This window comes from Crocodylus siamensis, chromosome 6 (assembly GCF_052110815.1).
Source record: "Crocodylus siamensis isolate JL-2025a chromosome 6, ASM5211081v1, whole genome shotgun sequence".
Taxonomy (NCBI): domain Eukaryota; kingdom Metazoa; phylum Chordata; order Crocodylia; family Crocodylidae; genus Crocodylus; species Crocodylus siamensis.
The window spans coordinates 8,603,691-8,619,850 of record NC_143400.1 but is presented as its reverse complement, the minus strand read 5'-3'; the positions used below and the strand labels follow the sequence as shown (position 1 = coordinate 8,619,850).

Here is a 16,160-nt window from a genome sequence, read left to right as displayed (position 1 = left end):
AACGCTCCTGGTTTCAGAAGCTGGGGGGGGGGGGGGCGGGCATAGAAAGGGTGCCAGACCCAGGGGGACTTGGGGGTGCTCGAACAAAAAACAGCCCTACGGGTGGGGGTGGGGAAGCTCCTGCCCCGGGGGGTGAGGTGCATTGGACCTTCCCATTCACAGGGGCTGCTTGTGGGGGGGCAAGTGCAGCCCACACACGTGTTAGAGGGACAGACACCCCCTGTAGGGGGGTGCGAGTGGGACCAAACAGAGGCCCCTCCCCCCGCCCGGTGGGGGGATTTCAAGGTGGGGCCAGACAAGGCCCCGCCCCCGCCCTCCGCACTGGGAGACAAGGCGGCCCCCCTCGCTCCACGTTGCCCAGGTACCGGCTCTGCCCCGTGCCCGGGTCCAAGATGACCCCGGGGCGGTGTCGGGGAGAAGCGCTTCTGGGTCCGGGCCGGCGGGCGAGAGGGCCTGGCCCTGAAGATGCTGGAGCTGATCCCCCGACTCAACCTGATCCAGAGCTTTCAGCCCCCGCAGGGTGGAGCTGCGCCCACTCAGGGCAACAGGGGTGCTGCCAACGGCCCCAAGCCAGCCCCAGCCCCAGGTGAGTAACGGGGCCAGGGAGAGCTGGCCTGGCCCAGCAAGGGGCATTGGGGGAGCTCCCAAGGACACGTCCCAGGAGCGGATGACACAAGGGCAGGGGACGTGAGGGAGCTCTGACCCCACTCTGCCCCAGGCAACCGCCCCCAGCCCCCACCGGCCTGACTCGAGTCCCCTCCACAGCAGGGCGGCCGAGGCTGGTTTCGCAGTCGCAGCTGATGAACCTGGCCAGGTGCATGGGCCGGGAGTGGCGCCAGATCGGGATCCAGTTCCTGGGGCTGGAGAATCACCAGCTGGAGCAGCTGCAAGAGGACCACCGTGGCAACCTGGTCATGCAGGCCTTCGGCATGCTGCTCGAGTGGAGGCAACAACAGGGGCGGGCAGCCACAGCCGCCCACCTGCACAGCATCCTCTCTGCCCCGGACGTGGCCCTGCAGCCCGAGGCCCTGGACTGCCTCCAGCAGAGCTGAGCGGGACAGGAGGTGGCACGTGGGCTGGGGCTGGCCCCAGATGGAGAGGCCGTGACAAGGGGCTGAGGGGAAGATGTCTCAGGAGCCGGGACCCAATGCCAGTGACGCCTAGTGCGATGGAGGTGGGGTGGAGTCCCCCTCCCTCAACTCCGCTCAGCCCACGTACAAAGGTTTTTTATTCTCAGTAAACACCAGGCTTTGTATCTGCGAAGGACCAAGGTGTCTCCCTGCAGCTCCGGCACCCCTGCCCAGCTGAGGCTGGCATTGGAGCCAGGCCCCCATGGGTGAAGTAGAAAGTATTGTGGGCGTGAGTGTCCTGGGGGCTGGGTGACACGAACCAGAAGCACTGCAAACTGGGGCTGTGGGGGAAGGAGGTGGGATCACTGCGGGGAAGCCCAGTAAGGACCTGTAGTCTCCCTTGCTGCAGGTCCAGGGACACTTCTGGGGCCTTCAGCAGGCACCCACGCCTGCACTGCCCTGATGCACACCGGGGCTGGCTTGCACTGCAGCGAGGCTCGCTAGCTGCCGGGCACCCCCCATAGCTGCAGCATCTCAACTGGGGGTGAAGTGGGGTCGGGGACTCAGGCTTACCCATTTCCCCAGCAATTGCTAACCACTCGCCTCTCAGAGTGTTTTGGAATAGCGTTTGCCAAGAGTCCCTTTTCCAGGTGGAGTCGGACACGCTTTCTCCATCTTCTCCCACTGATTTCTGGTAGTAGGACTGGCGTTCACTCAGGAACATTTTAACACAGTCCGTTGCCTCAAGCTCCGTGTGTCGGCACCCCAGTAGGTTCCTGCATTGCCCCAGGGTGCTCCTAACACAAGACACAAACTGGTTGAAGTGGGTTGTCGGGGACCCCTGCCTCCCTTGTCATCAGCCTGACTCCTGTCACCTCTTGAAGGAGCTGGCTTACCTTTTTCCACGCTCCCTTGGCATAGGGACAGAGCCATAGGAGGTGGTCGATGGTCTCGCTTTCATCTTGGCAGGTTTCCCTGGGGCAGTGGGGTCGAGTCCTTCATCCCTCGTCCCTCTCTGTGCCTCCATGCCCTCACTGGAGTACGCCGTGTGCTATTAGTCTTTCCGTAGGTTATGGTCCAGTTGTGGTCTTTCCATTGGTCCTTATGAAAAACCCAGTCCCAGATAGCCTGGGAGGCATCTTCAGGGGGCATCGCTGTGGTTGATAGTTGGTGTCTGTCTCTGACTGTATCTTCCTGGGGTTGGACACGGTCGCCGGGCTTTCCTTCTGTAGCCCATACTCACTCCGAAACTCGTTCAGGACCCTGTAGACCTAGGGCGGCTCCATGGTCCACAGGCTCCCGTTGGTTGGTGCAGGCACCCCCCACCGACTCAGGAGACCTGCAAAAAACTTTACTAGACAGGCTGTTTCAGTCACTGGCCCGGCCACCAGCTTGCAGACCTGAGTCGTGTACCATGCCCGCAGGAACAGGTGAATGTCTGGCATCCTCCTGCCCCCAGCACATTTCCCTTGGCATAGGGTCTTCCTTGCCAGCTTCTCCATTCGGGATCCCCGGAAGAAAATGCACGTGGCTGTCTGGATTTCGTGGGCAATACGCTTTGGAGGGGGGAAGACCAGTGCGGTGCACAGAAGCACCGGTAGCAACACTGCTTGCATGACACTGCGTGTCTGGGCCATGGTCTCAGAGCAAGTCAAGAGGGAGAGGAACCCAGGAGTCCTGCCTGGTGTTTGCTAACTGCCACATCCTGCTCTGCCCTGCAAAGACTTGGGGGATCGGGGATGCCAGCTGCTGCCCATGAACGTGGCCCTGTGGCAGGAAAATGGGGGGACATGGCCTGATGAGGCCCCTTTGCTGTAGGTCACTCTGCCACCCCTTCACAGCCCTGCACAGGACATACCTCCATCACCAGCTGGAAACCCTCCCGCTTCTTCATCTCCTCTGCCAGGTCCCTGGAGCAGATGAAGGGAGCAGCTGTGAGTCAGTGCTCTGTGGCTGCCCCGTGGGGCCTGGGGTCAGCTCCCTGGGCATGCCCCGCCCGTGCTCAGCGGGTGCAGGCGAAGGCATGGCCCACGTGCTTCTCCAACCCCCTGGCGCCCACGGCCTTTCAAAGCAGCCACCTCGTGCCCACATTGCATCGCCAACAGCCCCCACGTGCTCCCTCCCAGGGCCTTGTCCGCCCCCAGCCCCTCCAGCTTCCACCACAATGTGATGCCTCCATGTATCTCCAGGCTGAGGAGGGGGCACAGGGACATATCGGCTGGTATTGGGGGTCTCCGTGATCATCTGTCCAGCCAGTGCATGATGGTCCAGCCCGGAGAACAGCTGGGTAAAGAACCAGGGGTAGCCTGGAGAGACAGAGAGGTTCTGTAGCCAGATATTAGAGAGGGGGATAGAGGCTGGGTCTGTGCTACCACCAGGATAGAGGTGAGGCAACTTCAACACAGAGGCCAGCGCTGGGGGGACTCTGGAGCTGCAGACGCAGCCCCCCACCCCTTGGAGCTGTGCTCTTAGCTGTAGCAGTGCTAGGGCTGTTATCCTCCCTGGGATGTGGCCACTGGGGTTGCCAGTCCCACGTAGTGAGCTGGGCTCGGCCCACCTGCCACGTTCTAGGGATGCATCGCCATCTCCCTGTGCACAGAAGAGCTGTGTCCTGCAGAGCGGCCCAGGGGGTAGAGCCAGTGCCCACGTCACCTCCGTGTCTTCACCCTGTAGACGTTGCGGCAGCACTGCAGCACCTGGAGCCAGGGCTCCCTGCGGCCCCGTAGCTCCAGGTCCAGCAGGTGCCCCAGGTCCTCAGGGGCTGCTGACACCTTGCTCCTGATCCTGCCCCGTGTGAGGGAGGTAGCTGGCCCCGCTTGGCCTGGCATCTCTGGACATCTGGTCCCATGTGCAATCGTTCTGCACCGCTCACTCTCCAGTCTGGATCCACTGCTGTTGCTCCCAGTCCCTTGAGCTCGTTCCTGCATCCTGGACCTGGCTCTGGGGACTGCAGCTCCATTCGCACTGGGCACCACAGGTCTCCCAACCCCTGCCAACGCCTGCTGTGAAACCTCCCAGCCCCACAGCCCAGCCTGACCTTGGGGCCCCTGCAGACCCCTCTCTGCTCAGGCAGCTGCCAGTCCCCTCTAGACAGGCATGGCAATTGAGGCTCCCTGCCTGCTCAGCCAGGCTCTCCCAGCTGGGCTGGCACAGCACTGAGGACTGGTTTCTACCCCTGAGGTGGTTCTGGCTCCTGCTGTTGGCATGATGCTGCCTCATCGCTCTGTACAGGAGACCTGTGCCCCGCAGCACCCGCTGCCAGTAAAGCACCATTCACACGAGGGCATCCATGCACTGCTGTTCCTGCTGGCACATCCAGGATGCGTCACTGCTGCAGATCGAGGATACAGCCACAAAAAGCCACCTGCCCTGCCCACAGCCACACACTTCAGTTTTCCCCATGCATGAAGCCAATGCCCCTTCCCAGGTGACTGGCATTTGGCTGGCAGCAAATCCAGTGTCAGGGGTTGGGGGTTATCTCCAAAGGCACCATATAGCAGCAAAGTGCCCCCTCCAAAGGGAACCCCCATTCTCTGGGGGATAACACCCCTGTGCTCAGGGTGCCTCAGTCCCCACCGGGCCCCACGCAGCAGAGAAAGAAAGAGCCAGAGCGAAAGCAAAAGTGAAACCAGTGGTTTTTTCCGTGCTTCAACATGAATGTCACACGCTCCGACCCTTCTCCCAGGGGCACAATCTGGGCACGGTGAGTCTGTGCAGTGCCAAGCACCGGGCGGGCGCTGAAGCAACTGGGGTGGGGAGGGTGGCACAGCGTCGAGCTGGGCAGACTGTGCAGAGGCGGGGGGCATATGAGGGGCACTGAGGTTATGGGAGGGCGCGGGGGTGCAGGGGAGAGGGCATGGGGCTGAGCCAGGCTGGCCAAGGAGTGGGGCACTGGGGTCTGGGGGCAACCAGAAGTGCAGGGGTCCCCAGAGCCCCCTATGACCTTGGCCATGCTCGGTGACCAGGCCCTCAGGAGTCGCCATGGCCAGGCAGCTGCAAGGGCTCCTGCAGGAGCTGAATGAGGAACAGTTCAACAACTTCAAGTTCTTCCTGCGGCACTCAGCCCCCGAGCCCCGGATCGCCTGGGAGCTCCTGGCCAATGCCTCGCGCGAGCAGACTGTCAACCTGATGCTACGGTGCCACTCTCACAACACCCAAGACTTGACCCTGCAGTTGCTGGAGCTGATCTGCCGGCTTGACCTGGCCCAGTGCTTCCAGCCCCCACAGAACAGAACTACGCCCGGTGGGGATGCTGCCAAGGGCCACGAGCCAGCCCTGGCCCCAGGTAAGTAACGGGGCCAGGGAGAGCTGGCCTGTCCCAGCAAGGGGCATTGGGGGAGCTCCCAGGAACACCAGTCCCAGGAGGGGATGACACAAAGGCAGAGGATGTGAGGGAGCTCTGACCCCACTCTGCCCCAGGCAGGGGGGCAGGAGCCCCAGGCAGCCACCCCCAGCATCCGCCCGGCTGATTCCAGTCCCCTCCACAGCAGGGCGGCCGAGGCTGGTGTCACAGTCACAGCTGATGAACCTAGCCAGCTGCATGGGTCGGAAGTGGCGCCAGATTGGGATCCAGTTCCTTGGGCTGGAGTATCACCAGCTGGAGCAGGTGGAAGAGGACCACCGTGGCAACTTGGTCCTGCAGGCCTTCGGCATGCTGCTCGAGTGGAGGCAACAACAGGGGCGGGCAGCCACAGCCGCCCACCTGCACAGCATCCTCTCTGCCCAGAAAGTGCCCCTGCAGCCTGAGGCCCTGGACTGCCTCCTGGAGCCAGGGCAGGACTGAGCGGGACAGGAGGTGGCACATGTGCTGGGGCTGGCCCCGGATGGAGAGGCCATGACAAGGGGTTGGGGGGAAGAGGATGTCTCAGGAGCTGGGATCCAATGCCAATGAAGCCTAGTGTGATGGAAGTGGGGTGGAGGCCCCCTCCCTCAACCCCGCTCGGACAACGTACAAAGGTTTTTTATTCTCAATAAACACCAGGCTTTGTATCTGCAAAGGACCAACGTGTCTCCCTGCAGCTCCGGCACCTCTGCCCAGCTGGCGTAGGAGTCGGGCCTCCATGGGTAGAGTAGAAAGTATCGTGGGCATGAGTGTCCTGGGGGCATCCCATGGAGGAGGAGTGATGGGGACAGGGCAGGGAGCTTGGTTCCCTACAGGTCCCTGCCCAGCCTCTCGATCTCATCCAGGAAGAAGTCCAGGTCCTGCCTGGTGACCAGGGGGCTGGTGACGATCTGGCGGAAGAAGTTGGCCTTGCTGCCGTGTGGCTGGTAACCCACCAGCATGGAGCCCGCCTTCATCATCCGCTCCTTGATGGCGGGGGCCACCTGGGCGCAGAGGGCGGGGGGATCAGCCTGGCACCGGGGCAGGCACGGAGCAGACCCCCAGCCAGCACCTTTAGACGGTTTCAAAGGGGATGGAGGAAGCCGGGCACTCAAGTCCCACTGAGGTTCACCAGGAGTTGATACCTAATTTCCTTAGGTACCTGTTGAAGTCCCTGCCATGATGTTCAGAAGCATGAGATCCAGCAAGGCCCCCTGCACTCACCTTCCCCAACCGCTCCCAGTAGTCGGCCTGGGCCTCCTTGCCCCGCAGGCTGGGTGGCACGAACCAGAAGCACAGATTGATGAATTCAGGCTGCAGGGGGGGAAGAAGGGGTCACCACAGGGAACTCCGTTAAGGGCATACAGGGACTCCCCGTTGCATGTCAAGGGACACTCCTGGGGTCTTCAACAAGCAGCCACGCTTGCACTGCCCTGGAGCACCCCAGGGCTGGCTTGCACTGCAGTGAGGTTCACTAGCCACCAAGCACCCCCCAAAGCGGCATCATCTCACCTAGGGGTGAAGCGGGGTCCGGGAACCAGGCTTACCCATTTCTCCAGCACCTGACCTACCAGCTAAGAGTCTCCAAGGGGCCCCAGTGAACCAGGGCAGTGTTACAAGTGGGGAAACTGAGGCATAAAGTGTGTCTGGACCATGGTCCCAGAGCAAGCCAAGCGGGAGAGAAACCCAGGAGTCCAGCCTGGTGTTTGCTAACTGCCACACCCCAGCCTGCCCTGCAGCGTCAGGTGATAGGGGACACCAGCTGCTGCCCATGAACATGGCCCCATGCCAGGAGAATGGGGGGGCATGACCTGATGGGGCCCCCTTGCTCTGGGTCACTCTGGCTGCACTACACAGCCCTGCACAATACGTACCTCCATCACCAGCTGGAAACCCTCCCGCTTCTTTATTTCCTCCACCAGGTACCTGGAGCAGACGAAGGGAACAAGCGTGAGTCAATGCTCTGTGTCTGCCCCGTGGGGCTTGGGGCCAGCTCCCAAGGCATCCCCTGCCCGTGCTCACCGGGTGCAGGCAAAGGCGCGGTCCACACGCTTCTCCAGCCCCTCGGTGCCCACAGCCTTCCACAGCAGCCACAGCTTGAGGCAGTCCACCTTGCGCCCGCACTGCACTGTCTTGTCGCCTGTGTCCCAGGCCACGTTGTAGAACTTGTCAGGCTGGAAGAGGTAGGTGGCTCCGGCACTGTAGCATCGGTGCAGCAGGCCCTGCCAAGGGAAGGGGGCCAGGCGGCGGGTCAGCCACCCAGGAGCAGGGCCAGTGAGACCTGGGATGGTTCGAGGTGCCTCCAGCAGTACTGCTTCCAGCCACAGCCAGCAAGCAATGTTGTAGGGGCAGAAGGGGAAGCACTCTCCACTCCAGCCCTGCCCAGCAGCTACTCTGGTCCCAGCCTCTTCCCGCAGGGGGTGTGGGGAGCAGCAGGGCAGGTACATACAGCTGTGTCGCGAAGCAGGAAGGCCGAGCACTGCAAGCCGGTTGTCAGCATCTTGTGGGGGTTCCAGGCCACCGAATTTGCCCTGCAAGGGACAGACAGACTCAGAGATCAGTGTTGGCTGGGGCTGGGGGTCTGGAGCTGGTGACCAGGGCTGGATGCAGGGGCTGGGGGTGGGCTCTCATGGGGGGGCTGTGGACTGATGCAGCCCCCGGGGGCTTGGAGCTGTGGGTTGCACAGGACAAGATGCTTCTTTGTGGGTCTTTAGTGCTAAGTCGGAGCAGCCCCAGGCCTAGCCCTGGCCCCATTATTGCATCCCCATGTTCTCGCAACCATTTACAGGCCTGTGTTGCAACCTGCGCCTTGCTCTGCTCCCTCCCCCACATGGGCAGCACTCACCTCTCAATCCCAGCCAGGAGGTGCCGGTGCTTTTGGGACAGCAGGACGCTGCCACCCCATGCAGCCTGAGAGGAAGGGGGAGATGGGCCCTTTGAGCCAGAGCAGCTGCTAATAGGCAGTGGCACCCCTCCTGGGGAGTCTCTGCCCAACACCCACCCCCCACAACCAGCCAAGGGGAGCAGTGCAGCACAGGGTGGCCGGGCTGTGGTACTGGCTGGCATCCCCACTGGGGCTCCAAGCCCAGGAATGGGCTCATATAGGAGTTGGGCTGGGGCAGAGGCTGGTTGCATGGGATAACAAGCGTCTGAGCAACCCAGGGGGACTGCCGGAAGGCGCTGGAGGACTGAAGGAGCCACCAGCAGAGGCCACGATCCAGGGGTGGGTAGACAGGGGTCAAGTGACCAGCCACGTTCCCTATCCTGAGTCCCCGGGCCCCTTGCCACCATCCCCGGGCCCAAGAACCCAGTCCACCCTGAACCTCCCGCTCTCTCCTCCCTTGGGGACTCACATCCACATGAAACCAGAGCCCATGGCGCTCACACACGTCAGCCATGGCCACGAGTGGGTCAAAGGCCCCCAGGACGGTGGTGCCACAGGTGGCGCTGACAAAGAAGGGCACAGCGCCCTGGAAGCAAGAGGGAGCGGGTTGGAGGCCGGGCAGCGTGTTGGGCTGCCCTTGCAGCTCCCAGCCCTGGTTTGGTGCCCCCCACCCACTCACCTCGATCTGTGCCTGGCTGATCTGCTTCTCCAGCTCAGACGGGATCATCTTGCCCCTGGGAGCAGAGCTCAGGTCAGGGCCAGGCTCGGACTCTAGACCAGGAGGGGGTTCTGGGGCATCTTAAGTCCTGGAAAGCGTCTGTGCCAGCCCTCCACAACCCCCAAACCCACAGAATGCACCAGCCAAATCCACCCAGGCTACTGGGACGCTGCCCGGACCCCAGCCCCTCCAGGTCCTGCGATCCCTGCCCCTTGCTGCCAAAAGTTGGGATGGGGGCATGGCTGTGTGTGTGGGAGAGGGGGAGCAGCATTCTCTGGTCCCATCCTCTCCCAGCTGTGGGGGGAGGTCTCCAGGTCTCCTGCAGTGCCAGCAGGGCATGATGAAGAGGGCAGGGCAGGAGGAGCTGGATGTCAGGGACAGGAGGAGGATGTCAGGGCAGGAGGAGGATGTCAGGGACCCCTGGATCTGTCCAATCCCCCCAGCCGTCCCTGCGCCTGCCCTGCACCTCTCGTCGGCGCTGACCAGGTAGACATTGTCTGTGCCGATACCCAGGAAAGCAGCTCCCTTCTGGATGGAGTAGTGGCACTGGGGTGGCAAAGAAAAGGGTCAGCTCCTGCCCACCAGGCACTGGCTGCACTGCATGGGTGAGGAGCTAAGGTGGGGGTCAAGCGTACAGGCCACGGACCGGATCTAGCGCAGGCCCTGGCGCGTTAGACGCCCCCGCTCCCACGGCTCGGAGACACGGGCTGCCCCAGGCTTTGCTGGGTGCCCAGGCCATCTCCTTTGTTGCAGCAACAGCTAGCAATCCCTAGCATGGACCCGCAGCCACCCATCACTGTGGCTCCCGCCCAGGGAGCAGAGGAGATCTGGCATCCCATCACCCCACTCAGCCACACCTCCTCTGATGTGAAGACAGCCAACCGTGGCAGTGCCCAGAGGCCCCGGCGCTTGCAATCGGGAAAACGGTGGTAGCGGGCCACATTCATGGCATACATGTTGGAGATGGAGCCACCTGCAGGGAAGTAAAACACTGAGGTCACCAGGAACCCAGCTTGGCTCAGCCTGGGTTGGGGGCATGGAACAGAAAGGGCTGCCCTGAGCTGGGATTCACAGGCACAGACAGCACACTGCTATGGACAAGGACCACAAGGACACTGCTGGGAGGAAGCTCGCCTTCTGTGGGCTCTTCTGCTGACTCAGCATGGGGCTGCCTGAGCAGACACAGAGGCACCTGGTCCAGCCCAGGGGATAAGAGGGCTGGAGGGACCCTGAGACAGGGGACAAAGGGCAGGGAAGGGGCAGGTTGGGCCAAGGACCCCCTGGAAGTTGCTTGGCTTCGGGGCTGGGCACAGCTAACCCGGGGGGGGGAGAAGCCGGGCCCGGCTAGGCCTGGCACACCTGGGCAGAAGATCCCGTCTCCGCTGCTCCAGCCCACGAGCTCCCGCAGTTTCTGCAGCACCACCTCCTCCATGAGCACAAAGACCGGCGCGATCTCATATGTGTACCTGCAACATGCAGCACCCCCACCCCCCCACAGTGAGGCAGGGGGCAGCAGGCCTTGCCATAAAATACCTGGGGCTACACAGGGGGGCAGGAGGGGAGTGAGACCTGGCAGGTGTCTGACCCCAGGGAGGCAGGAGGAGCTGCGGGTTGGGAGCAAGGGGCATCAGCAGAGCTCTTGGGGCCCAGGACCAGATTAATGAGGGCCTTGTCCATCCCCGCCCCCAGCTTCCAGCACGATGGGACACCTTCATGTATCTCCAGGCTGGGGAGGGGGCACAGGGACATACTGGCTGGTGTTGAGGGTCTCCGTGATCATCCGTCCAGCCAGCGCGTGATGGTCCAGCCCAGAGAACAGCTGGTTAAAAAACCGGGGGTGGCCTGCGGAGACAGAGAGGGCCTGTAGCAGGACACCAGAGATGGGGACAGAGGCCGGGTCTGTGCTACCACCAGGATAGACGTGAGGCAACTTCATCAGAGTCCAGTACTGGGGGGACCCAGGAGCTGCAGACACAGCCCTCTGACCCCTGGAGCTGTGCTCTCAGCTGTAGCAGTGATAGGGCTTTTATCCTCCCTGGGCTGTGGCTACCGGGAGCGTCAGTCCCGTGCGTTCTGGTACAGACACAGTGGGGATGCATCACCATATCCCTCTGTACAGAAGAGCCATGTCCCCTGGGGTAGCCCCGGGGTGGAGCCAGTGCCCACGTCACCTACACGTCTTCACACTGTAGCGGATGACGTCGCGGCACCGCTGTAGCACCTGCAGCCGGGGCTCCCCGTGGCCCCGCAGCTCCAGGTCCAGCAGGTGCCGCAGTTCCTCAGGCTCCTTCCAGTTGCAGACCTGTGGGGGCACAGGACAATCTGGTCCAGCCCACGGAGGGGGCTCTGAGCCCTTCCCCCTGGGCCCTTCTCTGACAGGCTCACGGGATCCCATGTTAGAGGGGCTGGGGGCTCCCAACCAGCTGCTGCCACAGCCTTTGCCCACAGGGTCTGTGGCCTAGTGGCAAGAGCAGCCCTCTGGGAACAGCTCCAAACCCCATGCAAAGCACCCCACAGTGAGCAGGAAACCTCTCCGCACCCCGCCCCCCCCCCCAGTGCTCCCCACACAGCTCCACCAGAGCCCCACCTTCTCAGCAACATCTGTCCCCCTCCTGACGGCCTCCTCCAGGATGACCCCAAAGGCCTCCTGCAGAAACTCCTCGCCGGCTGCCTTGTCCAGGGCGGGCACATCCAGGAGGTCGGCCTCGGCCATCACCGCTGCGCATGGCACTGTGCCGGGCACGGCAGATGCCTGTTGCTTTCTGGAGCAGCTCAGGATCTAAAGCTGGGTGGGAAAGATGCCATGGGAGACATGAACTGGGGGGCTCTGGGTGCCTTCTGCATGCAGCTGACAGTAAGCATGGGAGTGAAGGGAAGCCAAGATGTAGCACAGTCCCCAGGGAGACGCATTGCCTACAGCTTCCCCTCCCCACCCCGTCATAGTACCAGCTGCCTGCAGACAGCCCTGGACCAGGACAGGTGCTCGGTGCTGTACAAGCAGAACGGCCCACAGTGCTAAGCATAAAGGATAGATCCAGCAGACAGACAGACGGGATGGAGGGAGCGCACAAGGAACCAAGGAAGAGGCAGGAGAAGATGTGGTTTCAGCGCAAGCTAGAATGTCTTTCCTCGTGCCAGGCCCAGCCAACTCCTCAGCTGTGCTGCCCCCCCACGCCCTCCCCCCTACCTGCCAGCCCCACAGTGCCAGCCCGGTGCCCGGGGGAGCCTGGCTGCACCTGTTAGAGTTCCTCACGACCCATTTGGGGCTGTGCTTGGAGCTGTACGTGGCACAGAGACCTCACCCCACCAGCGCGCAGTGCTGGAAGGCTGCCTCAGCCCGGTCCCGGTCCCACTCCTGTTACCTGTCCCAGCCCCCAAAGGAGCAAAGTCCACAAGAAACGATCTTCACACAACTGCTTTTAAAGGCACGCAGCTACCTCCTGGGACTTTCTGTCTGCTGCACACAAATGGACTCCCCCCATCCCCCCTCCTGGGCTCGTTCCAGGGATCTGGGCTTGGAAAGATCTCCGTGCCTGGAATACCAGTGCAGGCAGCCGTGGCGCAGGATCCCTGGGCAAGGGGGGCAGCTTGGGGTGGGGATGATGAGTGTAGCTCCACCCCACCCCACCCCCGCACCAGGCCCCTTTCTGCCTTTCCCTCCCTCAATCTGTCTCCTCTCCCCCTGGCCAAGACCTGAGAGCGGAGGCAGAACCGGTGTGCCAGGAGCAATGGCAGCTCTCACTAAGTTACAACTCGTGGCCCAAAATAAGCCCATACAGAGGGGAGCGGGGTAGCACTACATAGCCCAGCATTCACTGCAATGCCCTACAGCAAAGCCCCCCTGCACCTCTCCAGGGTGGGCTGCGGGCATGGCCAGGCAGCATCCAATGTCCGCACCGCACCCTCCAGGGGTCCATGGGCAAGACCCCCAGAGACTTCTGGATGCCCAGGACAGAGCCCAGTGAACCTCCCATGCACTCACCTGATTTCCTGCAGGCAGCTCTGGGCTGCAGACATCCTGCTCTCACGTCCGGTCCCTGGGTTTGACCTGTCCCAGCACCAGGTCTCCCCTCGCCTGTGAGGATGACCCCAGTTCCTGCCTCCTACCAGCGCCCCGGGGCAAAGCTCACGCCTCCCCAGACAGGAGTGGAACAATCCCTGCCTTGTCAAGGATACGAGGACTGGTTTATCCAGTTCAAGCCTGGCTCCAGCCCATGAGGAAAGGAGACGACCCCAAGGAGGGACTTGGGCAGTAACAACTGCACAGCCCTGGTCCACCCTGGCTGTCAGGTGCTCTGCTTATCTGGGACAGGCTGTAAATACTGCAATTGGTGCAAACTCACTCACCCTCCCTTTGCCCAGGACAGAGGTTGGCAATCAGACAGCAGTGGGGCACCATGCCCTCTGCCTGCCCTGCAGCCCATCCCCATCTTCCCGCAGCATTGAGGGCTCAGTGCAGCAGGTAAGCAACATCTGCCCCGGGGTGGGAGGGCAGGTCGCTGCAGGGTGCATCGCTGGCATGCCAGGGAGCAGACGGAGGGCCGAGCCAGGCTAAGCCACGTGCCACTGATGCCCCTCCCAGCCTTCACAGGCAGATCTGAGTGCCGAGTCCTGATCCAGGGGCTCAGAAATTCCAGACGTCTTAAGAGATTTCTACTGTGCCTTCCGTGAACCCTAGATCAGGCCGTGGGCAGATCAGCACGCCGACTTTCCACCTGCCCCCGGCCTGCCCTGTGGTGTAGCAGAGCTGCCCCGTTCCACGTGCTGTAAGGCAAGAACCCAGATGTTAGTGCATGGTCCTGTGAAGTGCCGCCCGGCTCCAAACCCACCTTTCCCACTCCTCAGAGCTGCCCTTCGGGTCTGAGTCCTTTGCTTCACCCTGGGACATGTGTTCAGCTCACATCCAAGTCTCTCCCTGAAGTCAGGGAACGTCTGCCTCCAGCACTCCTCGTTCACATGCAGAGATACTATCTTGTGGCACACAGCACCACACAGGCACAAGGGCACCTCCCAGCCATGCAAGAAGTCGATATCCCTGCCCGGAGAGGTCTTCTAATCTAAAAGCGGGTGATGCCACAGAGCAGGATAGAGAGGCAGACGGGTGTGGGGAGCAGTGTCGCTGCAGGCTGAGGGCTCACTTCCAAGGGACAAATCACTTCCAGTCAGACTGGAAACATGCTCATAGGCCCATACCTGCCTGCATTTGCTTTGCCACATCAGCATCCCTCAGCCCCCATGTCAGCCAAATCACAGCATTGGCTTAAAAGTCATGAGAGTTTGTTTTTTTTTAAAAATAGTCAGATATGGGCTTTTTTCACTGCCTTTTGGTTTCCTGCCTTCAGGGGGTGCTCACTTCACACACACAAGCTCTCCACTCCCTACAAGCAGGGAGCCTCCAAACCTGATTCTTCTGCACATAAGATCCAGAGAGGGAAAGCTTGTGCTATAGCAAGAGTTGCAAAGAAATTGTGAGGGGCAGGCTGCAGAAAGGATGCGGACAGATTGGAGAGTCCAGCAGAGGGCAATGAAAATGGTTTGAGGTCTGGGGAACGGGACTGAAGAGGAGCAGCTCAGGGAACCGCGCTTATTTAATGTGGAGAAGAGACGATTGAGGGGGGATTTAATAGCAGCCTTCAACTCTCTTCAGGGGCGTTACAAAGAGGACGGAGCTGGACTGTTCTCAGCAGTGGCAGATGACAGAACAAGGAGCAATGAGCTCACATTGCAGCAAGGGAAGTTTAAGTTTGTATTTTTTAATATCTCTCTCAATAGGAGGATAGTAAAACACTGGAACGGGTTACCCAGAGAGGTGGTGGACTCTCCATCCTTGGAGGTTTTTAAGACCTGGCTAGACAAAGCCTTGGCTGGGATGATGTAGTTGGGGCTAGTCCTGCTTTGAGCAGGGGCCTGGACTAGATGCGACCCCGTGAGGTCCCTTCCTACCCTCATGTTCTCCGATTCTATTTTAAACCGCCAACTTCTGAACCCATGCTTATCTGCCCCTGGAGCAACTGACATCTGCAAGTAGAGCCAGTGTCCTCCTACAGCTCTGCTCTGCACCCTCCTCACCCCCACTCACATACCTGCCGAGGTGCTTCGTCCAAGGCAGATCCCGTGCGTGTGATTGTCCGCGGAGATTTTCAGGGACACGTTTTTTGGACCTCAGATGCCCACCTTCGGTTCCAGGAGGTCGGAGAGAGAAACCGCCGGGGCAGAACAATGCCCCGGTGCCTTGTCAACCGGGGGCCTGATCCTGGCGGGGCCAGGCCAGGCGGCAGTTCCAGGAGCCCGGGCAAAATTGCGGCTTCGTCCCGCTGACCTGCCCCGGAGGCGTCCATGGGATTCCTCTCTCCCCCTGGCACAGAGGTCACACGCACGGGAAGATCAGGACCGCAGCCTACAGCTCCCACCGAGGGACTAACTGGGATACGGGCCCCCATGAAAAACCCACCAGCACTCACGAGAAGCCCGCCCGCGCCAGCGCTTGGCAAAGGGCTAACCCAGACGTCAGCAAAAGGGAGAGATGCTCTTCCTGCCCAGCTCATCCCAAAGCACCAAACCTCTCTGGTTGCGGGAGGGACGTGCCCATCGCCTCACGAGACATGGAGAAGGGCTGTTGTGTTGGTCTCCGCATTCGCACAGCTGTGAAGGGACCACCCCCCACCGCTGGTAAAAAGCACATTGCACAGTCCTGGGGCACGGCTGCTCTCTCGCCCGCTGTCCGCAGCACCCGCCCCCGGGTGCCCCTCGGCTCCCACCTTCCCACGCCCCCGGCTCCAGTGCCATCCTGCTCCGTGCCTCAGTTTCCCTATCTGCAAAGTGAGGTGAAACGCTCCTGGTTTCAGAAGCTGGGGGGGCGGGGGGCATAGAAAGGGTGCCAGACCCAGGGGGACTTGGGGGTGCTCGAACAAAAAACAGCCCTACGGGTGGGGGTAGGGAAGCTCCTGCCCCGGGGGGTGAGGTGCATTGGACCTTCCCATTCACAGGGGCTGCTCGTGGGGGGGCAAGTGCAGCCCACACACGTGTTAGAGGGACAGACACCCCCTGTAGGGGGGTGCGAGCGGGACCAAACAGAGGCCCCTCCCCCTGCCCGGTGGGGGGATTTCAAGGTGGGGCCAGACAAGGCCCCGCCCCCGCCCTCCGCACTGGGAAACAAGGCGGCCCCCC

The 16,160-nt window shown here is 61.7% G+C and overlaps 3 protein-coding genes and 1 long non-coding RNA gene across 12 annotated transcripts; 2 read left to right on the top strand and 2 right to left on the bottom strand.

The window, feature by feature from the left end:
- Positions 1-433: 433 nt before the first annotated feature.
- LOC149860881 (uncharacterized) lies at positions 434-1,150 on the top strand. The gene is made up of 2 exons (XM_090053004.1): positions 434-586; positions 766-1,150. The coding sequence occupies exons 1-2, from the start codon at positions 466-468 to the stop codon at positions 1,050-1,052; spliced, it is 408 nt and encodes a 135-aa protein (XP_089909130.1). The 5' UTR covers positions 434-465; the 3' UTR covers positions 1,053-1,150.
- A 60-nt stretch (positions 1,151-1,210) lies between these two features.
- On the bottom strand, positions 1,211-2,383 carry LOC149860880 (uncharacterized). The gene is made up of 2 exons (XR_016443094.1): positions 1,967-2,383; positions 1,211-1,867 (listed from the first exon to the last, which is right to left on the bottom strand). It is a non-coding gene; the product is annotated as an uncharacterized LOC149860880 (long non-coding RNA).
- An 864-nt stretch (positions 2,384-3,247) lies between these two features.
- Positions 3,248-5,853, top strand: LOC149860879 (uncharacterized). The gene is made up of 3 exons (XM_090051139.1): positions 3,248-4,773; positions 5,036-5,355; positions 5,558-5,853. The coding sequence occupies exons 1-3, from the start codon at positions 4,724-4,726 to the stop codon at positions 5,851-5,853; spliced, it is 666 nt and encodes a 221-aa protein (XP_089907265.1). The 5' UTR covers positions 3,248-4,723.
- Positions 5,854-5,871: 18 nt separating this feature from the next.
- CSAD (cysteine sulfinic acid decarboxylase) lies at positions 5,872-16,101 on the bottom strand. Of its 9 annotated transcripts, none has more exons than XM_090051134.1 (17): positions 15,445-16,101; positions 13,872-15,348; positions 12,976-13,757; positions 11,581-11,778; positions 11,169-11,295; positions 10,745-10,835; positions 10,353-10,459; positions 9,851-9,966; positions 9,460-9,539; positions 8,955-9,009; positions 8,745-8,861; positions 8,237-8,301; positions 7,841-7,922; positions 7,414-7,613; positions 7,266-7,317; positions 6,616-6,705; positions 5,872-6,395 (listed from the first exon to the last, which is right to left on the bottom strand). In XM_090051134.1, the coding sequence occupies exons 4-17, from the start codon at positions 11,704-11,706 to the stop codon at positions 6,222-6,224; spliced, it is 1,482 nt and encodes a 493-aa protein (XP_089907260.1). In that variant the 5' UTR covers positions 11,707-11,778; positions 12,976-13,757; positions 13,872-15,348; positions 15,445-16,101; the 3' UTR covers positions 5,872-6,221. The 9 variants fall into 9 exon arrangements, with proteins under 9 accessions (XP_089907260.1, XP_089907259.1, XP_089907256.1 ...); XM_090051133.1 differs by having other exon boundaries at positions 15,455-16,101; XM_090051130.1 differs by having other exon boundaries at positions 13,872-15,635; positions 15,752-16,101.
- Between the last annotated feature and the right edge of the window lie 59 nt (positions 16,102-16,160).